At 46.1% G+C, this 14,342-nt stretch overlaps 1 protein-coding gene across 3 annotated transcripts in view; it reads left to right on the top strand.

Annotated features, from left to right (window-relative positions):
- Positions 1-648: 648 nt before the first annotated feature.
- The window catches only part of fastkd2 (FAST kinase domains 2), a 94,761-nt gene continuing 81,067 nt past the window's right edge, over positions 649-14,342 (top strand). For all 3 annotated transcript variants that reach the window (XR_011592707.1, XM_070876107.1, XM_070876109.1), the window contains exons 1-2: positions 649-692; positions 6,246-7,057. Coding sequence is in view for 2 of the 3 variants with exons in the window: in XM_070876107.1 (XP_070732208.1) it covers positions 6,314-7,057 (744 nt within the window). In the remaining variant the exon portion in view is untranslated. The remainder of the gene's footprint in view (positions 693-6,245; positions 7,058-14,342) is intronic.

Below are 14,342 nucleotides of genomic sequence, written 5' to 3'. Positions count from 1 at the left end.
GCAGCAGAGCTTTGGATAAGCTCAAGTTTACGATCTCAAAGTGCCGGTGTTTTGAAGGTTACCATATTTATGCAACTATACCATAGCATGATTCAGCCCATTCAGGAGATAGGTTTATAAGAACGGGAGTAGGCCATTCAGCCTCTCGAGCCTGCTCTGCCATTTCATTAGATCATTAGCTGATCTGCACCTCGGCTCCATTTACCTGCCAAAGCTCCATTTCCCTTGATACCCTTGCCTAACAAAATTCTCAGTCTTGAAAGGTCCAATTGTCTCAGCATCCACAGCTTTTGGGAGGAGAGAGTTCCAGATTTCTACTATCCTTTGTGTGAAAAAGTGCTTCTGGATTTCACTCCTAAACTAGCTCTAATTTTAAGATTATATTAGTGAAGAACACTAGTGGGGAAACGCAGAAACTATTTAAACGCGTGTGCTGAACTAATACATTAGATCATTACATTTTCAAATCAGGGTGAGAAATACTGATACACTGCACAGGTCTGGTGTTGGTTTCCCAGGAGCAGCAGCAGCGAAGCTGATCAGCGCCTGCGCAAGATCGAGCCCTATCGTCACTTCCGTCGTAAATGCGGTGTGAAACCGCTCTATGCTTTCAACGGGCTGCAATCTCGCGACATTTCAGGTTTCCAAGATGGCGGCGCCCTGAAAAACGCGAGTGTCCGCGGGTCCCTGAGGTAAGGCGGCGGAATGAGATAAACCCCGGGTCCCGAGTTCTTAACATCGGACATTTCAACAGTGGAGTGGAGGGAGGAGCGGAGTGGGGCCTGGCAGAGGGCAAGGAGAGACTCTCCAACCAATGAAATCTGAAATAAAAACAGAAAATGCTTGAAATACTCAGCTGGTTTGTGGTTAACGGTTCAGGTCGCTGACCTTCATCAGCGCAGTCTGACCCCTGACCCCTGACCCCCGCAACATTGTCAGCCGTGGCTCAGTGGGGAGCACTCTCGCTTCTGAGTCGGAAGGTTGTGGGTTCAAATCCCATTACATCTATGTTGATACCACCACAGTGATGAGGGAGGGCTGAACTGTCTGAGGTGCTGTCTTTCGGATCAGACATTAAACCTCTCTCGGGTGGATGTAAAAGATCCCATGGCACTATTTCGAAGAAGAGCAGGGGAGTTATTTCCAGTGTCCTGGCCAATATTTATCTCTCAATCAATGTAACAAAAACAGATTATCTGGTCATTAACACATTGCTGTTTGTGGGAGCTTGCTGTAAGCAAATTGGCTGTTGCATTTACATGTTACAACAGTGACTACATTTAAATAGTACTTCACTGGCTGTAAAGTGCTTTGAAATGTCTGGTGGCTGTAAAAGATGTTATACAAATACAAGTCTGTTCATCTATTCTTTTGGTGATGATCTTCAATTTATCCCCTCTAGTTATTCGCTTACTGACCAATGGGAATTTTTTTCCCTCCATTTTAGTAATATTGCCATATCACATTGTCAGAAATGCCCCATACCATGAATTGATGGGATGGATTAGCCCATCCACCACCTGAACATTCATTCCCTCTGGTACACTCACGATAAAGGATGAAACTATGTACAATGAGCAAGTGTGACCTTTAATAAGACTCCAGAGTGCAGGTACCTCATAGGTGGCCTACTTATATACTGTGCTCCCAAGGGATGCTGGGCTCCCTTGGGACTCCAACAGGTGGGCCCTCTGGTGGTCAGGTGTTATGCAGGTTACACAGGGTTAAATATATTACATCACTCCCTCGTGAAGTCAACAATGCACTTATTTACAAGGTGAGATGATCTGGGGCTTTACGTTCCCTTGTCAATCATCTCGGTACAAATGCGGGTGTGGGTGGGTTGGTCAGTTCTTCACTGGGCTGTTGGGCAGCCGGTCTTGCTGGGCTGCTGGGGATGATGAGTTCGGCATCGTGGTCAACCATGATGTCAGTTGCCACTTGTGTGTGTGTGTTGGAGGGTCAAAGTTGGTGGTGTCCTCTTCGGGTTGTTCGTAGCTGTTGGTGAACCGCAATTTGATTTGGTCCAAATGTTTTCTGTCCGTTTGTCCATTGGCCAATTTGACCTGAAACACCCTACTCCCCTCTTTGGCTGTGACCGTGCCAGCGAGCCATTTGAGACCATGTCCATAATTGAGCACAAACACGGGATCATTGATCTCAATATCGCGTGACAAGTGGTCATGGTACACACTTTGTTGATGCCACCTGCCCTCCATGTGATCATGGAGATCAGGATGGACAAGAGAGATCCTTGTTTTGAGCGCCCTTTTCATGAGCAGCTCGGCTGGAGGAACCCCGGTGAGTGAGTGGGGTATGGTGCGGTAGCTGAACAACACTCGGGACAGCCGGGTCTGCAGGGAGCCTTCCGACACACGTTTCAAGCTTTGCTTGATGGTCTGAATTGTCCGTTCTGCCTGGCCGTTGGATGAGGGCTTGAATGGAGCAGGTGTGACATGTTTGATCCCGTTACGGGTCATAAATTCCTTGAATTCAGCACTGGTGAAGCACGGCCCATTTTCGCTGACTAGGATATCAGGCAAACCGTGCATGGCAAACGTGGTTCATAGGCTTTCAATCGTGGATGTGCTTACTTACATTATTGCACATTCAATCCATTTTGAGTAAGCGTCCACGACAACCAAAAACATTTTGCCTAGAAATGGGCCCGCATAGTCTACGTGGATCCTCGACCATGGTTTGGAGGGCCATGACCACAAACTTAGCGGTGCCTCTCTGGGTGCATTGCTCAGCTGAGAGCAAGTGTTGCACTGGCGCACGCATGATTCTAAATCTGAGGCGATGCCGGGCCACCACACATGGGATCTGGCTATAGCTTTCATCATTACGATGCTTGGGTGGGTGCTGTGCAGTTCACAAATGAATGTATCTCTGCCTTTCTTGGGCAAGACCATGCGATTGCCCGACAATAGACAGTCCGCCTGCAGGAACAACTCGTCTTTGCGTCTGTGGAACGGCTGAATCGCCTCCTGCATCTCCACTGGGACACCGGAGCAGCTCCCATGGAGGACACAGTTTTTTTTAACCAAAGACAGTAAAGGATCCAGGCTGGTCCAGATCCTGATCTGGCAGGCCGTAATGGGGGACTTCTCGTTCTCAAATGGCTCCATGACCATGAGCAAGTCCGCTGGCTGTGCCATTTCCACCCCAGTGGTGGGCAATGACAGTCGACTGAGAGCATCTGCGCAGTTCTCTGTGCCCAGTCTTTGGCGGATTACATAGTTGTGTGCCGACAGCGTGAGCGCCCATCTTTGGATGCGGGCAGAGGCATTGGTATTAATCCCTTTGCTCTCAGAGAACAGCGATATGAGCGGCTTGTGGTCAGTTTCAAGCTCAAACTTGAGGCCAAATAAGTACTGGTGCATTTTCTTTACCCCGTAGATGCACGCCAGAGCCTCTTTCTCAATCATGCTGTAGGCCCTTTCGACCTTGGACGCATAAGCGACCAGTTGCAAAATCCCCGATTCATTAGCTTGTTATAACACACACCCGACCCCGTATGACCACGCATCATAAGCTAGCACTAATCGTTTACAAGGGTTATACAGGACAAGCAGTTTGTTTGAACACAACAGATTTCTGGCTTTCTTAAAGATAGCCTCTTGTGAATTCCCCCATACCCAGTTGTCTCCCTTGCATAGTAGTGCATGTAGGGGTTCAAGCAGGATGCTTAACCCAGGTAGGAAATTACCAAAATAGTTAAGGAGTCCCAGGAACGACCGCAATTCTGTCACGTTCTGTGTCGTGGCGCGTTCTTGGCGTCGGTGGGTCTGATGCCGTCCGCTGCGATTCTTCTTCCCAAGAACTCGACGTCCTGTGCCAGGAAAACGCACTTTGAGCGTTTCAACCTGAGGCCCACACGATCCAACCGACTAAGAACCTCCTCCAGATTCTTCAAATGCTGAATGGTGTCCCGACCTGTAACCAATATGTCATCCTGGAAAACCACTGTGCAAGGAACCGACTTTAGCAGGCTCTCCATGTTCCGCTGGAAGATCGCCGCGGCCGACCGAATCCCAAACGCACAGGTTGTAGATAAACAGACCTTTGTGCGTGTTGATGCAGGAGAGGCCTTACGAAGATTCCTCCAACTCCTGCGTCATGTAAGCCAAGGTCAGGTCCAGCTTGGTGAATGTCTTCCCTCCAGCTAGGGTCGCGGATAGGTCGTCTGCCTTGGGTAGCAGGTATTGGTCCTGCAGCGAAAAACAGTTAATCGTTACTTTTAACCGTACCCTCCTCCTTAAGTACCGGGACAATTGGACTGGCCCAATCGTTAAATTTCACTGGCGCGATGATGCCTTCACGTTGCAGTCTGCCCAGCTCAATTTCCACTTTTTCACGCATCATGTACAGTACCGCCTGTGCCTTGTGGTGGATGGGTCGTATACCGGGAACCAAATGGATCTGCACTTTCGCCCCTTGGGAGCTTCCAATGCCTGGCTCGAACAACGATGGGAACTTGCTCAGAACCTGGTTACATGAAGCGTCGTCAACGGACGAAAGCGCTCGGATGTCGTCCCAGTTCCAGCAGATCTTTCCCAGCCAGCTTCTGCCAAACAACGTGGGGCCATCCCCTGGCATAATCCACAGTGGGAGTTCGTGTACTGCTCTGTCACAGGCGACTTTGACTTCTGCACTGCCAATTACAGGAATTAGTTCCTTGGTGTAAGTCCTTAGTTTGGTGTGAATGGGGCTGAGCTTGGGCCTGTGTGCCTTTTTGCCCCACAGCTTGTCGAAGGCCTTTTTACTCATTATGGACTGACTTGCCCCTGTGTCCAGTTCCATAGATACTGGAATACCATTCAGTTCAACTTTCAACATTATTGGTGGACATTTCGTAGTGAATGTGTGTATCCAGTACGCTTCTGCCTCCTCCGTACGAGTCGCCAATTCAGCCTGATCCACAGTGGATCGATCTTCCTCTGCAACATGGTGGTTTGCAGCTCGCCTGCACATTCGTTGGAAATGTCTCATTGTTCTGCAACCATTGCACGTATAGTGCTTAAAGCTACATTGATGGGGATGATGATCACCTCTGCAGTGCCAACAGGTGTTAACTGCCTCACATTAACGATTGATGGCGGACTCTGGGTCAATTGAGGTTGGGCCACAACAGCCGGCATGTACGTTCTGCCATGTACATTTCTGCTCGAGACCGACGTTACTTTATGCACAGTACTGGCCGAAACTTCTTTACTCTGCGAAATCTGTTTGGTGTTGTCGCTGGTGGACATAAATGCCTGGGCTATCGTTATGGCTTAGATTCGGAGTTTCTACAGTCAACAGTTTGCGAAGGATTGTCTCATGTCCACTGCCCAGTACAAAAAAGTCTCTGAGCATTTATTTTAGGAATCCCTCAAACTCACAATGTCCTGCGAGGCGCCTTAGTTCGGCGACATAGCTCGCTTCTTCCTGGCCCTCCGATCGTTGACACATGTAGAATCGATATCTCGCGATCAAAACGCTTTCCTTAGGATTTAGGTGCTCCGGGACTAGCGTACACAATTCTTCGTAGGATTTCTCTGTCGATTTTGCCAGGACCAGGAAATTCTTCATGAGGCCATAGGTTGTTGCCCCACAGACAGTAAGGAGGATTTCCTTTCGTTTGGTAGCATTCTCGTCCTCTTCCAGCTCGTTGGCCGCGAAGTATTGATCAAGTCTCTCCATGAAGGCCTCCCAATCATTTCCTTCTGAGTATTTCTCCAGGATGCCGACTGTTCTTTGCATTTTCGCACGGTTGTTCGTTACCTCATCGCCATTGGTACTTTCACAATAAAGGATGAAACTGAGTACTGTGTACAATGAGCAAGTGTGACCTTAGCACCTTTAATAAGACTTCAGAATGCAGGTACCTCGTGGGTTGCCTGCTTATATACTGTGCTCCCAAGGGATGCTGGGATCCCTTGGGACTCCAACAGGTGGGCCCTCTGGTGGTCAAGTGTCATGCAGGTTACACAGGGTTAAATACATTACACCCTCCACCACCGGCACACCGTGGCTGCAGCTGCAGTGCATCTACAAGATGCACTGCAGCAATTCGCTGAAGCTTCTTCGACAGGGCCTCCAAAATCTGCGATATCTACCACCGAGAAGGACAAGGGCAGTAGGTGCATGGGAACTTGTGAATGTTGAGAGCAGAGGAAATGCTAGGTCGTTGTTGTAATGCTTTTCAAGTTTCAAAATTACTACAGCATTAACTGTTATTTTTATTCTTCTTGTTACAGCTTGTAAAAAAAACATACGGCAATTGAAGTGAGGCGTTCAAGCTATTTGTGTACTTCACATCCTCACCATGAATATCCACCCAGTTGGAAGTCAGCTTGTTAGGAACTTGAAACTGTGTAGTTTTCTCTCACGAGGATGTACATTAACTGGTTTTAGAAGCTGCAGCACTCTCATCCAAAAGTATGGATTTGCACCACTGAAAAGGCAGAATGGCTTCCCTTACTGTCTGGGAAATCATATGGGTTTACTATCTGTCCGCTTCCATTCTTCTGAAAAGACACAGCAGCAAATTCCTAAGATGGTATTCGAGAATGAGCCAGAAGACGAATATAACCATGCCAGAGAAATAAAGGACTCCAGTGTCGTATCTGCCTCTTCCATTGGCCATTCAACAAAAAGGACAACCACCCGAAATCTAGCGTTGCTCGCTGAGGATTTTAATGCTGAGTGGAAAACCGTATCATCAACGGAGAGGGCAAAGTCTTGGGAACAATTCTTTGACAGGCTTCGGAGGTGCACCTCTCCCAGCGATGTGCTAGACCTGTACGTAGCATCCACAATGACCTGGAAACAGATCAGCAACTGTCTGATGACCATGTGGGAAACCACCAAGAGGATGTCGGAGGATCAGAAACGATATGAGCAGAAGCTGATGTTCGAACACCCAGTCTTTGAGAAAATCTGCCAGCAGGCATTGAACGAGGCTCAGTCAATGAAGTGTAATGACTTGGCTTATAGTCTCCTCGCTTTGGTAAAGATAGGAGTGTCCCAACATAGCCGGCTTATTCATACACTGCTGAGAGTGACCCAGGTAAATACAATTGGTGCTTTACGAAGGGTTACTGAACGAACTGTAGGCATAGCAGCTGGAATCTGGCTCTGTGATAGGATATCACTTTAAGAATCTCTTTTTGTAACAGTTGTAGTTTGGTTCCTCTGGTTGATAGAACTGCAGCAAATAAGAAGCAAGAATGTCTAAAAGAGGGTTGATGGGCTGAAAGATATACGCAGCCTCGGTACCAAATTTGTATGGTGTTCTATCCTGTTATTCAGCAGCAGAGTTTCAAGAATCACCACTGAGAATAAGCTCAAAATCTTACTTAAGGAGATTTTTTAAATTTGCGTGCTTAATCAAGTGCCGGTAATGAACATGGGTGAGCCTGTTATGTTTAGCAGGTGTCTTTGCTCTGGTTCTAATACTGGCATTCTGATCCGTGATTGTATTTCTACTTTGAAGCCTTTTTGAGGCTGAATTGAAGGCATTTAAAATTGTAAAGGGATTCGATCGGGTAGAAAGAGGGAAACTATTTCTTCTGGTGGGGAATCCAGAACAAGGGGGCACAATCTTAAAATCAGAGCCAGGCCATTTAAGAGTGAAATTGGGAAACACTTTTTCACACAAAGAACAGTGGAAATATAGATCTCTCTTCCCTAAAAAGGCTGTGGATCAATTAAAAATTTTAAGTCTGAGATTGATAAATTTTTATTAGGTAAGTGTGTCAAGGTATATGAATCAAAAGCGGGTTGATGAGTTGAGGTACAGGTCAACATCTTCACTAAGACGTACAAAAGTATGGGCCTTACGCTAAACACCTGTAAGACAAAGGTCCTCTGCCAACTTGACCCTGTCACACAGCACTGCCCCCCAGTCATCAAGATCCACGGCGCAGCTCTGGACAACGTGGAGCAATTTCCATATCTCGGGAGCCTATTATCAGCAAGGGCAGACATCGACGACGAGATTCAACACCACCTCCAGTGCGCCAGCGCAGCCTTTGGCCGCCTGAGGAAGAGAGTGTTCGAAGATCAGGCCCTTCAATCTGACACCAAGCTCATGGTCTACGGGGCTGTAGTGATACCCGCCCTCCTGTATGGCTCAGAGACATGGACCATATATAGTAGACACCTCAAATTGCTGGAGAAATACCACCAACGATGTCTCTGCAAGATCCTGCAAATCCCCTGGGAGGACAGACGCACCAACGTTAGCGTCCTTGATCAGGCCAACGTCCCCAACATCGAAGCACTGACTGCACTCACCCAGCTCCGTTGGGCAGGCCACATTGTCCGAATGCCCGACACATGACTCCCAAAGCAAGTGCTCTACTCGGAACTCCTACACGGCAAACGAGCCCGAAGTGGGCAGAGGAAACGTTTTAAGGACACCCTCAAAACCTCCTTGATAAAATGCAACATTCCCACCGACACCTGGAAGTCTCTGGCCAAAGACCGTTCTAAGTGGAGGAATTGCATCCAGGAGGGCGCTGAGCACCTCGAGTCTCGTCGCCGAGAGCATACAGAAAGCAAGTGCAGGCAGCGGAAGGGCACCCATCCTTTCCTTCAATGACTGTTTCACCTGTGACAGAGAATGTCGGTGGTAGGGAAGATAATGGAATCCCCACAAAAGTCAGCATAGCTTTCAAAAGGGAAAGTCTTGCTTGACCAACCTCATTGAATTCTTTGAAGAGGTAACAGAGAGTGTAGGTAAGAGTAATGCAGTAGATGTAATATATCTAGATTTCCAAAAGGCCTTCGCTGAGGTATATAATAGATTAATGAATAAGGTCAGGACATGTGGAGTCAGGGGACAAGTAACAGAATGGATAGCTTGCTGTCTGCATGAGAGTAGGGGGTAAAAGGTTGCTGTTCAGAGTAGCAGAAGATGGGAAATGAGGTCCCACAAGGATCAGTGCTCATAGACAGTCCTCGGAATAGAGGAATAGAGTGCTTCCACTCCTAAAGTGAGTTCTTTGGTGGCTGAACAGTCCAACACAAGAGCCACAGACCCTGTCACAGGTGGGACAGACATTCATCGGGGGAAGCGGGGGAGTGGCACTGATTTGTCGCACGCTCCTTCCGCTGCCTGCGCCTGCCCTCTTCACGCTCGCAGCGTTGAGATTCGAAGAGCTCAACGCCCTCCCGGATGCACTTTCTCCACCTAGGGCGGTCTTCGGCCAGGGTCTCTCAGGCTTCAGTGGTGATGTCACACTTCACTAGGGAGGCTTTGAGGGTGTCCTTGTAACATTTCCGCTGCCCACCTTTGCCTTGGTTTGGACCACTGTTGTTCACAATTTGAATTAACGATTTAGACTTTGGAATCAAAAACATAATTTCTAAATTTTCGGATGAAACTAAATTCTGAGGAGGACTGCAACAAATTACAAGAAGACATTAATAAACTTGCAGAATGAGCATGTAATTAGAGAATGAATTTCAACATAGATAAGTGAGGGATTACGTTTTGGTAAGAAAAATAAGGAGGTCACATATTACTTGGAAAATAATCTAAAGGGTAGAGGAGCATAGGGATCCGGGAGTACAAATACACAAATCATTAAAAGTAGCGATGCTAGTTAATAAGGCCATGAAAAAAGCAAACCAAACAATAGAGTTTATTTCTAGAGGGATAGAATTGAAAAGTTGAGAAGTTATGCTTAACTATATACAGTTTTGTCATATTATAAAAACGATATAGATACACTGGGGAGGGTGCAAAGAAATTTACAGGGATGATACCAGAAATGCTAGGATATACCGATCAGGAAAGGAGAGAAGGCTGAGGGGTGACCTAATAGAGGTCTTTAAAATTATGAAAGGTTTTGATAGAGTGGATACAGAGAGAATGTTTCCACTTGTAGGGAAGAGCATAACCAGAGGCCATCAATAAAAGGTAGTCACCAAGAACTCACTACCACAGGGGGTGAGGCGAATAATGTAGGATAGATGCATTTAAGGGGAAGCTGGATAAGCATATGAGGGAGAAGGGAATAGATAGCGGGTTATGTTGATAGAGGTAGATGAGGAAGGATGGGAGGAGGCTCGAGTGGAGCATAAACGCCGGCATGGACTGGTTGGGCCAAATGGCCTGTTTCTGTGCTCTATATTCTATGTAATTCTATGTACTTATTAATACATACCAGACGAAACAAGGGGTTTAGAAAGTAGGCAACAAGGAGGTCTTACTAAATGGTATATACTTCAATGCAAGGAGTATAGCGAATAAGGCAGATGAGCTGAGAGCACAGGTGGACACTTGGGAGTATGATATTCTAACTATTACAGGGACATGGCTAAAGGTGCGGGTTGGTATGGCAGCTTAACATTCCTGGTTACAGGATTTTCATATGGGATAGAGAGGGGTTAAAAGGGAGGGGGGTGGTGATATTGATTAGAGAAACTATTACAACTGTGAGGAGGGATTATATGTTAGAGGGATCATCAAATGAGGCCATATGGGTCGAACTGAAAAACAAAAAAGGGACAATCACACTGCTGGGCATGTACTGTAGACCCCCAAACAGTCAGGGAGATAGAAGAGCAAATATGCAGGTAAATTTTTGAGAAATGCAAAAACTATAGGGCAGTAATAGTAGGGGATTTTAACTATCCTAATATTAACTGGGACAACATTAGTGTGAAGGGTATAGAGGGTGCGGAATTCCTAAAATGCATTCAAGAGAACTTTTTTAGCCAGCATGGAGCAAGCCCAACACGAGAGGGGGCAGTTCTGGATTTAGTTTTCAGGAATGAAGCTGGGCAGGTGGAAGGGGTATCAGTGGGAGAGCATTTAGGTGCTAGTGACCATAATTCAGTTAGATTTAAGGTAATTATGGAAAAGGACAAGGTTAGACCAGGAATAAAAGTTCTAAATTGGGAAAAAGCCAACTTCACTAAGCTGAGAGATGATTTAGCCATAAATGACTGGAAACAGCTACTTGAAGGTAAATCAGTGTCAGAGAAGTGGGAGGCATTCAAGGAGATCGGCAGGGTTCAGGCTAAATATATACCCTTAAAGAAAAAGGGTGTGACTAACAAATCTAGAGCCCCTGGATGTCTAGGGACATACAGGGTAGGATAAAGAAAAAAAGGGAAGTTTATGACAGATACTGAGGGCTAAATACTGTAGAATCTCTCGTGGAGTATAGAAAGTCCAGGGGTGAGATCAAAAGGGATATTAGGAAAGCAAAGAGAGAGCATGAAAAATTCTTGGCAAGTAAAATCAAGGAAAACCCAAAGATGTTTTATAAATATATTAAGAACAAGAGGATAACTAAAGAAAGGGTAGGGCCTATTAGAGACCATGAGGGTAATCTGTGTGTGGAGGCAGAGGATGTGGTTGGTGTTCTTAATGAATACTTTGCATCTGTTTTCACAAAAGAGAGGGGCGATGTAGACACTGCTAACGAGGAGGAGGAGTGTGGAATATTAGATGAAATGGCCATAGAAATAGTGGATGCATTGGTGATCATTTTCCAACAATCTATCGACTCTGGATAAGTTCCTATGGACTGGAGGGTAGCTAATGTAACACCATTGTTTAAAAAAGGAGGGAGAGAGAAAACGGGTAATTATAGACCGGTTAGCCTGACATCCATCAGTAGTGGGGAAAATGTTGGAATTAATTATTAAAGATGAAATAACAGCGCATTTGGAAAGCAGTGACAGGATCGGTCCAAGCCAGCATGGATTTATGAAAGGGAAATCATGCTTAACAAATCTTCTGGAATTTTTTGAGGCTGTAACTAATAGAGTGGACAAGTGAGAACCAATGGATGTGGTGTATTTGGACTTTCAAAAGGCTTTTGACAAGGTCCCACACAAGAGATTGGTGTGCAAAATCAAAGCACATGGTATTGGGGGTAATGTACTGACGTGGATAGAGAACTGGTTGGCAGACAGGAAGCAGAGAGTCGGGATAAACGGGTCTTTTTCAGAATGGCAGGCAGTGATTAGTGGGGTGCCGCAGGGTTCAGTGCTGGGACCACAGCTCTTTACAATATACATCAATGATTTAGATGAAGGAATTGAGTGTAATATCTCCAAGTTTGCAGATGACACTAAACTGGGTGGCGGTGTGAGCTATGAGGAGGACGCTAAAAGGCTGCAGGGTGACTTGGACAGGTTAGGTGAGTGGGCAAATGCATGGCAGATGCAGTACAATGTGGATAAATGTGAGGTTATCCACTTTGGGTGCAAAAACACAAAGGCAGAATATTATCTGAATGGCGGCAGATTAGGAAAAGGGGAGGTGCAACGAGACCTGGGTGTCATGGTTCATCAGTCATTGAAAGTTGGCATGCAGATACAGCAGGCGGTGAAGAAGGCAAATGGTATGTTGGCCTTCATAGCTAGGGGATTTGAGTATAGGAGCAGGGAGGTCTTACTGCAGTTGTACAGGGCCTTGGTGAGGCCTCACCTGGAATATTGTGTTCAGTTTTGGTCTCCTAATCTGAGGAAGGACATTCTTGCTATTAAGGGAGTGCAGCGAAGGTTCACCAGACTGATTCCCGGGATGGCGGGACTGACATATGAGGAGAGACTGGATCAACTGGGCCTTTATTCACTGGAGTTTAGAAGGATGAGAGGGGATCTCATAGAAACTTATAAGATTCTGACGGGATTGGATAGATTAGATGCGGGAAGAATGTTCCCGATGATGGGGAAGTCCAGAACCAGGGTACACATTCTTAGGATAAGAGGTAGGCCATTTAGGACTGAGATGAGGAGAAACTTCTTCACTCAGAGAGTTGTTAACCTGTGGAATTCCCTACCGCAGAGAGTTGTTGATACCAGTTCATTGGATATATTCAAGAGGGAGTTAGATATGGCCCTTATGGCTAAAGGGATCAAGGGATATGGAGAGAAAGCAGGAAAGGGGTACTGAGGGGATGATCAGCCATGATTTTATTGAATGGTGGTGCAGGCTCGAAGGGCCGAATGGCCTACTCCTGCACCTATTTTCTATGTTTCTAAATAAATATACTGAGAAAGGAGGTATTAAAGGGTTTAGCAGCTTTGAAAGTGGATAAGTCCCCATGACCAGATGAAATGTACCCCAGGTTGTTAAGAACATAAGAAATAGGAGCAGGTGTAGGCCATACAAGTGAAGCAAAAGAGGAAATTGCAGAAGCTTTGACCATCATTTTCCAATCCAGTCTGGCTTCAGGTGTGGTGCCAGAGGACTGGAGCACTGCTAATGTGGTAGCTTTGTTTAAGTAGGGAGAAAGGGATAGACCGAGTAATTACAGGCCAGTCAGCCTAACCTCAGTTGTTGGAAAATTATTGGAAAAAATCCTCAAGGACAGGATAAATCTACATTTAGAAAGACATGGGTTAATCAGGGACAGTCAGCACGGATTTGTTAAGGGAAGGTCGTGTCTGACTAACTTGATTGAATTTTTCGAGGAGGTGACGAGGAGGGTCGATGAGGGCAGTGTGTATGATGTAGTGTATATGGATTTTAGCAAAGTTTTCGATAAGGTCCCGCATGGCAGACTGGTCACGAAAGTAAAAGCCCATGGGATCCAGGGCAAAATGGCAAGTTGGATCCAAAATTGGCTGAGAGGCAGGAAGCAAAAGGTCATGGTTGATGGGTGTTTTTGTGACTGGAAGGATGTTTCCAGTGGGGCTCCGCAGGTCTCAGTGCTAGGTCCCTTTCTTTTTGTTGAATACAAGAAGTTTGCAGATGATACAAAAATAGGCTGTGTGATTGATAATGAAGAAGAAAGCTGTGGGCTGCAGGAATATAGCAATCAACTGGTCAGCTGGGCAGAACAGTGGCAAATGGAATTTAATCCAGAGAAGTGTGTGGTAATGCATTTAGGGAGGGCTAACAAGGAAAGAGAATACACATTAAATGGTAGGACATTGAGAAATGTAGAGGAACAAAGGTACCTGGGAGTGCATGTCCACAGATCCCTGAAAGTAGCAGGCCAGGTGGATAAGGTGGTTAAGACATAGGAATACTTGCCTTTATTAGCCGATATATAGAATATAAGAGCAGGTAGGTTATGCTTGAACTGTATAAACACTGGTTAGGCCACAGCTGGAGTTACTGCGTCCAGTTCTGGTCACCGCATTGCAGGAAGGACGTGATTGCACTGGAGAGTGTACAGAGGAGATTCACGAGAATTTTGCCGGGAATGGAGAATCTTAGCTGTGAGGACAGATTGGATAGGTTGGCTTGGAACAGAGGAGACCGAGAGGAGACCTCATTGAGGAGTATAAAATTATGAGGGGCCTAAATATAGTGGATAGAAAGGGCCTATTTCCCTTAGCAGAGGGGTCAACAACCAGGGGGTATAAATTTAAAGTAA

The sequence above is a fragment of the Pristiophorus japonicus genome, chromosome 3 (assembly GCF_044704955.1).
Source record: "Pristiophorus japonicus isolate sPriJap1 chromosome 3, sPriJap1.hap1, whole genome shotgun sequence".
NCBI lineage: Eukaryota > Metazoa > Chordata > Chondrichthyes > Pristiophoridae > Pristiophorus > Pristiophorus japonicus.
This window is presented reverse-complemented; position numbering and strand designations above follow the sequence as displayed.